The sequence below is a fragment of the Sinocyclocheilus anshuiensis genome, unplaced genomic scaffold (assembly GCF_001515605.1).
Source record: "Sinocyclocheilus anshuiensis isolate Anshui unplaced genomic scaffold, SAMN03320099.WGS_v1.1 scaffold517, whole genome shotgun sequence".
Classification (NCBI taxonomy): Eukaryota; Metazoa; Chordata; class Actinopteri; order Cypriniformes; family Cyprinidae; genus Sinocyclocheilus; species Sinocyclocheilus anshuiensis.
The window spans coordinates 2001360-2011047 of NW_015536535.1; the positions used below are offsets into that span (position 1 = coordinate 2001360).

The 9688-nt window shown below is 37.0% G+C and overlaps 1 protein-coding gene across 6 annotated transcripts in view; it reads left to right on the forward strand.

Annotated features, from left to right (window-relative positions):
• Positions 1 to 9688, forward strand: part of LOC107695599 (lipopolysaccharide-responsive and beige-like anchor protein) — a 274449-nt gene that overhangs the window by 71552 nt on the left and 193209 nt on the right. For all 6 annotated transcript variants that reach the window (XM_016495624.1, XM_016495602.1, XM_016495617.1 and 3 more), the window contains exon 21: positions 297 to 489. In XM_016495624.1, coding sequence (XP_016351110.1) covers positions 297 to 489 — 193 coding nt within the window. The remainder of the gene's footprint in view (positions 1 to 296; positions 490 to 9688) is intronic.

The following is a 9688-nucleotide window of genomic DNA, read 5'->3' on the forward strand; positions in this document are numbered from 1 at the left end:
TATCTCCCTACACCAACTCTACACCTAAACCTACCCCTCACAGAAAACTTTCTGCATTTTTATAATCTCAAAAAAACTCATTCTGTATGATTTATAAGCTTTTGTACCCATGGGGACCTCAATTTAGGTCCCCATGAGTTGGTGTGTATTCAGGTTTAATGTCCTCATAAACCATATATACCTGTACACACACACACGCACACACACACTGTTACTTGAATCTGTTTTTAAATACATCTAATTATGGTGATTACATGGTGAGTACAGGTTTTTTATGAACTTGTTCTTTTCTGTAGGAGTCTTTTGCAGTGCTCGGTGTGGCAGGAGTGGATGCTGTCTTTGTGCTTTATAAACCCCAAGAACAGCGAGGAGCAGAAGATCACAGAGATGGTGTACGCCATCTTTCGCATCCTTCTTTATCACTCCATTAAGTATGAGTGGGGTGGCTGGCGCGTGTGGGTGGACACACTCTCCATTACGCATTCCAAGGTTAGGACCCAAACGCACACACAAAACAACACATGGATGGATGTATTACACGTATGTTACTTGCAGTCATGAATGTTTATTTGAATTCACAAAACTTGGTGCTCTTTCATAGAACACAGGAAATGATTTATGCCTACATTATTATTTGTATTATTCTTTTTATTTTTATTACAACCGAACAACAGCTAATAGTAACAAATGAACATACACTACTTTAAAAAAAAAACATTTGTAGGAAGTCTCTTATGCTCACCCTGGCTGCATTCACTTAATCAAAAGTACAGTAAATGTAGTAATAATATTGTGAAGTTTTATTACAATTTGAAATAACTGTTTTCTATTTTAATATATTTTAAAATGTTATTTATTCTTTTGATGGCAAAGCTGAATTTTCAGCAACCACCTGTCTTTAGTGTCACATGATCCGTAAGAAATCATTTTAATATTTGGTGGCTTATTTGTTGTTCAAGTAACATTTCTTATCAGTATCAGTGTTGTATCAGTACAGTTATACTGCTTAATATTTTTGTGGAAACTGTAATAGTTTTTTTCAGGATTCACTGATGAGTAGAATAGGAATAGGAATAATAGTATTACCTCATATAATAATAGTAGTACCTCAAACTTTTAAATGGTTGTTGTGTACACATTTTTGGACTTTGCCTCCTTCAAAAGTCCATCAAAAAACCATGTCTCTCTTCCTTTCTTCAGCACTGACTGTACTCTTGTAGTTGGTTCCTTCTCTCATTGCCTTTTCCCCTCCTGTGCTCAGGCTCTCTGCATCATCTGTAATCCACTGGCTTCTCACTGCAGAAACCTGACTGTTATTACGCTCTATAATCAACTAGACTTCTCAGATTCAAATCTGAATTCTTCCACTGCCAAACCCTCTGTTCATACTTTTATTTACAGATTGAATTGCTTCTTTATTGTATTTGAGAACTCTCAGTTTTCTGAGCTTTCTAGCTTCAGAAATATCTATTTTAAGATGCTCTATTGATATTGTAATATGGACATGATTCCAAGCGTAGTGAAGTCATTTGGTGTCAGACTGTGGCTTTGGGCACCAGCTGCTGGCATTGCACCATTGCTTCGCTCTGCTTGAGTTCTTGTCACTGGCCACTTGGGGGTGCAGCTGGGCTGTGCTATGCAGTGAGGTCTGTAGTGCTCAGTGTGCTTATTCGTCAGCATATGCAGTCTTGTTACAGACTCAGATTTACTTCAAGTTTGTTATTTCTGTGGTACTACCCAAAGGGAATTGCAAAAATAATGACGGGTTTCCCAAACACTTCTCATCTCGCATTGGCTGGACAAACAGCTTCAATAGACTTATGCCACTGACTAGGCCAGTGTTGCTACTGTATGTCAGGCTGGTCAGGATTCTCAAATAAACATCTTAAAATGTCCCGATAGCACCACAGAGCCACAGTGATTAAAGGAATTTTTTTCATTTTATTTACAAAAATTAAATTGTAATTTACAATTAAATTGTAGGGCTGCGTATTGGCAAGAATCTGGCGATACGATACGTATCACGATACAGGGGTTGTGATACGATATGTTGCGATACATTGCGATACTGTAAGCAAGGCAATATATTGGGATATTTCTTATTTTAAGAATAGGATATGATTTTAGGAAATCTGTCATTAAGAACACACCACCATATGCAAACCTTAGCAATAAATAAATAAATAAAAAACAGAACACAGTGGAATCTGCATTTGCAATAATCAGTCCCTGTAACATTCAACGTTATTGAACCACTTTTTGTGCAGTACGAGTAAAGGGGGAACAATTAAAGTGCTTGCAGGATCCTTTACTTAAATGTATGTATAAAATGTATTTTATAAAAAGACCATATATCTTTTTAGACCCTTCTTTAAAGGTTCACAGTTTAAGTTTACAATTGTAACATACAATGGCATAACATTTTGATCTGAACAAAAGAATTGCATCTGCTTAATATCAATGAAAAATAAAGTGCTTGCAGGATTCCTAAAGAAAACAAAACAATTTTGAAGCAATAAAATAAATAAAGATTTCAACTTGGATTTCACAGGTTTTTCAATTTTGTATTTATGTTCCACGTGGAATCGCCGAGACCGCATCGCGAGCACCGCCCCAACTGCACAAAACGCCCCCACCACGACCCTACCGCCCGCCGCGCCCCACACGAAGGCTTTTCCCGTGACTGGACTCGGCAAGCGGTGGAACTGAGGCGGCGTCCGCGCCACGGTTTCGCGGTGGACGTTACCACAAAAGCCCAAATAACGCCACATTTCAGCTTTGTACACCGAGGCGGGAACTGGAACAATTCTTTCATCCTCCATTACTAGCAGCGAACTATATTAACGCTAACATTAGTGGCGTGCCCTTATGCTAGTATTTCCTGTCACTGTTTGACTGCTATCTAGCGGTCGGGATATAAATTAAAAACGAAACAACTACCATTTATCTTGTATGATTTTTTTTTTTTTAAATATCGATATTCCGTTTTTGAGAATCGATACAGTATCGCCAAACAAAATACCGCGATACTCACGTGTATTGATATTTTCTTACACCCCTAGTAAATTGTACAAAAAATGAACTGTAACACAGAGATGCCCAAACCAGGGCCCATGGGTCAAAATAGGTTTGTGACGACCTTTGCTTTGGCCTGGCCATGTCATTTCTCAAAGGGGGGAAAAACATGCCACTGAAGCATTAGATGATCAGTCTTCATTTCTAATTCATCTCTTTGTTTGAACATTTTTTTATTTGTTTTTGCATTGAGAATGTAGAGAACGTAAGTGAATTTGATTAAAAAAATCTTTATGGAATATAGTTATTATTGATTTTATGATATTAGGATATTATGACATTTACTTTCAGTCTGCGACCAAAAATCAAGTTTGAATTTTGGCCCTTCATAGTAAAAAAGTTTGGCACATCTGCTATCAATGCTTTACTGTCAGTTGTCTTTGCATATTAATCTCATAATTGAGTTTTTTAAATACAAATTCCACACTTCATATGTAAAGATGACAAAGAAGCACGCACACACACACACACACACACACACACACACACACACACACTCAAAACAAAAACATTATTATTTAGGGTGGTTTATATTCTCAATTATATTTCATAAAGAATGTGTATTGTGCAAATGGGTTGCATTGTAAATAGTCTTAAATGGTTCATAATTATTTTGGTAAAATATTTTGCATATTACAACACTGATGTATTTGTAATTTATTCATTTCATATGAGAAACTCCTAAAAATGAAACAAACGGGTTCATTAACATTTATGTTTATTCATTTTCAGCCGTTTCATCCATAATGACTTACAAATGAGAATAATACCAGCGAAAGTGATTAATTCGGGTTGGGATGGGGAAGTAAGTTGTGCTACTGAACTTAGTTCAGAAGCATGCAAAAATGCATTTAAGATAAAAATTCTATCGATGATAGATACTAATGGTAATATGTAAAGGCATACCTTATTTAAAAAATAAATAAATAAATTTTATTTTTTTCAGTCACACCCCATAGTTAATTGTCAAATTATATTATACACAGTAAAATAAAACAATCTGTTGGTGGATTGAGCAGCGATAAAGTATTGCAGCATGCTTTGCTTTCATTCTTTTTTCATGCAGACATGTTATATTTAAGCGTGCTTGCATTCCTTAAGTAGCTCACTGCTGAGCAAGTGCACACAAATGGATCATTCCCCTTCCTATGGGTCAAGCCTGTAATTGCTTTTTTGCGCTATAATTGCACAAGATTAATGCAGGTAAGGTCCTGTTCTGTTTACAGCGTCTCTGCTCTGATCTAAAAACAGAAAAGGGGGTTGTGCGTATGAACTGAAAAGGTGCAGCAGCGCAGAGCTAGAGAGATACATGCATCTGCTGAGGGAAAAAAAGCTAAAGAAACTCAATTGCAATTTTATTGTCCGGCGTGATAGATTTCCTGCCAACTCTGGAGTAGGAGAGCTGTTTGTCACTGTAGCTCTCCCTTTCAGCTGCAGGGGCTGACTGTGTGTGTGTGTGAGTGTGGGGGGAGAGAGAGAGAGACATTGTGTGTAGAATAGAAAGAGCGTGTGTTTGCATCTTAGTGATGCACAGTATATGTGAGTGCTGAATGGTATGTGTGGTTTTTAGGGTGTAGTATACAAGGTCTCCAGATCCCCATGTTTGAACACATTTAATATTCATCTCAAATGGCCTTGGCAATCATTAGGACAAGTCCTCATAAATTCAACCAGCCTTTTGGGAACCCCCTGGTAAATAAATACATGCTCTTGGGCAAACATACGTACAGTGGGTACGGAAAGTATTCAGACCCCCTTGAATTTTTCACTCTTTGTTATATTGCAGCCATTTGCTAAAATCATTTAAGTTAATTTTTTTTCCTCATTAATGTACACACAGCACCCCAGAAAAACACAGAATCGTTGACATTTTTGCAGATTTATTAAAAAAGAAAAACTGAAATATCACATGGGCCTAAGTATTCAGACCCTTTGCTCAGTATTTAGTAGAAGCACCCTTTTGATCTAATACAGCCATGAGTCTTTTTGGGAAAGATGCAACAAGTTTTTCACACCTGGATTTGGGGATCGTCTGCCATTCCTCCTTGCAGATCCTCTCCAGTTCTGTCAGGTTGGATGGTAAACGTTGGTGGACAGCCATTTTTAGGTCTCTCCAGAGATGCTCAATTGGGTTTAAGTCAGGGCTCTGGCTGGGCCATTCAAGAACAGTCACAGAGTTGTTGTGAAGCCACTCCTTCGTTATTAATTTAAGGGGGTCTGAATACTTTCCGTACCCACTGTATATTTAGACAAGCATGCAAAGCTTGTTTTTTCTCCTCCTGTTCAATTGTTTTTCCAGTTTACTGTAGAGTGCTGTCTATCAGAATATTTCTTAAATATATTATTATAACATAAACATGAAATATTTCTTAAATATATAATTTTATATTGAGTTCATTCTGTGACTACAGTTCATTTTCATTACATAATTATAATACTCTTAACTCAAAGATTTTAGCAAGTGTGCTGTTGTCTGATTGTTGCTTGCTTGTGTTTTACTGGGTGTTTCAAAAGAGATTAAATCTCCTTTCCAGCCAGCCCATTGTAGGCAGACAGATGTTTCCGCAGATGGGCCTGCCGACACCACAGCTTACCCAAGGTGCCCCTGTCCCAGCACTGCACATAAATGAGACTGGCTCCACACAGTTACTGTAGGGACAGTTTTCTGCTGAAAGTGATCACCTTGTGAAAGACTTGGTGCCCTCTATGCTTTCCTAGTCAGCACTCTTCTGTTCCACTGTAAAGAACATCTTAATGGGTGAAGGAGACGTTGTAATGGTCCTGCAAAAGTGGCTGCTCTTCTGGAGCCCTTAGTTTCCTTCTAGAATACTCTATTGAGAGTTCTGTTATCTCCTCTGGGGCATCACACTATGCTTTTGTGTTCTCCAAGGGAAGAAGAAAGTATTCTGAAGCAAAGTCATGAATTAGCATATAAGCATTTATAAGAACGTATTTATTTAGAGCACATTATTTCAGCATCATATTGGCTGAGAGCCTTTTCCAGTGGTGCAATATTCTAGTAAATACAGAACTCCAACCATTTCACCGTTTGTATCACTCCGGTTGCAGTATTTCTCACAGCAAGTGTCATGGTGGATGCCCAAATCCACTATAATGTTATAAATAGCACTGTTTTGGTGTTACAGAATTTAGTTTTAAGAGTTGGGTGAAAATGTACTTGTTTAGACTTCAAATATGTGATTTATTAATAAACACAATGACTATTTGAAAATTTGCTTCACCGCTTTCGGAGATGTGAGCTCCAGGGCGTTAGCGGCTGTTCAGCGCTCATGAACCCGCCCCGCAGCCTTTGTATTTTTGACTGAATTGCAACTTTTATGATGGCTGTTGTTGTTTATTATGTATTATTATTATTCAATAAATAATATTTTATGTAAATAATAATAGTATTTAATAGTAGTTTTTAGTATTGGGAAATCTTGTGTGTGTTCCTGATGGTTCTAAACTGACATTTTCAAATTAGCAACGAGGCTTGGTCTCAGCTGTAAACTGTCAAACTGAGATTTGAATCTATGGCGGAAGGAAGTAGTTCCACACAAAAGGGGTTTTTAAAGACATTCCGTTGTTGTTTTTTATGTCTTTACACACTCATGCGGTCGAACTGTTGTATAAACGAGTAGCCGTGTGATATGGCTGTATATCAGCACAGCTGTGATTACTGTACCTACGGCTGAATCACGTGCTGATATACGGCCATATCTCACTGCTACTCATGTGATATTGCTCATATATAAACTAAAAATTTGTAATTGTATCATAACTTGAGGGTGAATTGTGTGATTATCTTGACCTATACTGTATGCCACTATTAATATCCCTTCCCCATTTTTGGCCTCTAGAAAGTAAAGAGACTTTATGGTGTTTTATAGGAAGACTTCTTATACCCTGCAGCTCAAGCAGTACCTTCTTTTCAATCTTTATTTTCTTGCACTTTCTTAACATTCTTAACACTTCTTGTTAACCAACAAAAAACAGATTTAAAAACAAAGATGCTTGTCGTCTTTGACAGTTGTGTGATTCTGGGCCTAATGGAGATGTTGGAAGAAATGACCTGCCTATCTAACAACATCAAGCCTATTTTGTGGTGTCATGAAGCTGCTTATCGTACTTGACAACAGCAATACTATGGATTTAGAAGACAATGGGATCCAGTACTGGAACATTGCTTGTAAAGATAGAGGCATGCATGCAGTCAGTCTGTATTGAATAAACCCATAGGCCGGCATGCAAACTGGCCTTAGAACATGAATAACATTGACAGTAACATTGACATTGACAGTGATAAACCATTCACATTCTTGACATTAATTTTGCAAGCTTATCATACCATCACAAAAGCAAAGTTTAAAGAATTTCCTGAGTGTTTAATGACCAACCTTTTTTATTTAGCCGTCTTACAGAAATTTCTAAGATGGCAATCTCTTTCATCTTAGTATTATTGTATAGTAGCTTAGTATTATTATTGTATTGTTCCACTTTTTCTAATTTTAAGAATAAGCCCAGCGAGTGAAAAAAATCTGTCAGGGGATCAAAACTAAATACAACACTTTTCTTCAAAATAAAGTATGTTACACAGTTTTGCTTCGCAGGTGCTTTTGCTGCTTTTAATGTTATGTTTAGATTTTTTAACTGTAAACAAGAGAGTCATTCTGCTTGTCTTTCCTGAGTTTCTCTTTGTGTACCTTTATTGTACACTTACGCAGACAGCTGTGAGAGTATCGAAGGGAGGGAAAAAAACTAACAGTGTCTTTTGGACAGAAAAGAAGGGATTCAGTCTACTGACCACATTGATTTTTGCAGGAATGGAATCGCATTTAGCTAATCCAATTAGAGCATTCTCAGGGTCCCTATTTCCCCTTTGTTTTGCGGTTACTCACTATCTATTGATCTAAATGGGGCTCCCTACCAGCCCTACAGTGAGAGTCTGGCTGACTGCTCCCTGCTGATCTAAGATCAGTGATTTAAGCACTGTGTCTGTCTGTTGCTGAGCTTGCAGTCTGATTGCTGCAAGTTCTGCTGGATCATCAGTCTGATGCTGGATGAATCTTCCCTTGAATTTGGGATGCATGCATGTATTTATTTATCTATCTTATACTTAATTTTTATTTGTTCATTTTGAATTTTTGGCTGGTAAAGTGCAGTTTTTTGCCTGGTGATTCAAAGCTCATTGTCATGTTATGAAAACCTGCACTATATTCTTATTATGAATTGTAGGTTTTTCCATGCCCCACATCTAGTTTAGAGAGTTGACCGGAATTAAATAAGATGAGATTGAAACTGATGTCTAGCCCACCCGGTGGCATACAGACTATATTTCAAAACCACATTTCTATAGTTACCCCCTTTCCAGAGTAACTTTATCTCTACAACACACCAAGGGCTCACCATTTGCCGGTTATAGTAAGGTAACTAATGCTTTTCACATGACGTAATACTTTATTGGTACGATACGCATTGTAGCAAGCTGCCAGACAATGAGGTGCTTTTAGTGTGCATATGAGGATTTTTTAAACATTTAACAGCATATGGTATACTTACTGATTCTTGAAGATAATACCTAACAGGATAATATGGGGCCTCATGTGCAGCTTTTAAACCCTTAGTGGTTTACATGAGTTCTAACTTTCATTTTTCACAAATCCTCAAATACCTTGCAGGCCTTCCAGATATGTTTGGACGTTTATTCGAAATTGAGTGGTTTTATCTGTAAGGCTCCGTCCCTTCATATGGTATCTAATCACAAAGGAGGCGAATGTTTTTCTGAAAATGCACCGTGTGGATTTAATAGCTAAATGTTAAATGCCGAATTGAGCCCATACTAATGGTCTTGCTAAGAAGAGAGTCAGGAGAGAAAGAAAACTAGCAATACATTTCAGAGCTGTCCGTTCAGAGCAAACAGCCATGGATTACCAATCAGACCACATGGAAGATTAATGGCCAGGCTTGTAGCAGGCTAATTTAGAACAATAACGGCCAATTAATTACGTATAATAAGGCTTTCTTGCCTAAATGCAAATGCCGGCATTGGTGTGGAAGCTGCAAGTTATTTCTCGTTTCCCCAGTGGTGTGTTTGACTTTCTGTCTGTTGTGTTCGTTTGATAAATTGAGGTGTGTTTTGGTGTGCTCAGACTTCTGTATCTGCAGATGCTATGCACTGTCTGCTGCTAATTGTAGTCCTAAATACACATAACCATCTCTCTTTTCACAGTATTTTTTATTCCTGCCTGGTCAGGCTATAGTTCAGATTTTTTTTTAGAAACTTTTATTATTGTTATTATATTTTTTTATTCAATAATATTTTTTTTTTTGAAGTGCCAGAATACATTTTTTAATATATATAAATATTAAGATCTCTTTATAGGACAAATTCATAACAAATAACATTGAAATATTAATCACTTTAAAAGGTAAATAATTTTTATAATTTTATATAATTATAAAATTATAATTTGCAGTAATAGCTTATTGTAAAGCTAAAATTGTACAGTGTAGCTCCATACATAAAACTTGACAGGAATCATTAAATAAACACATGACATAAACAAATGTTGTCCTGAGTCTTGACCCTAGTGGCATTTATACATATACTGTA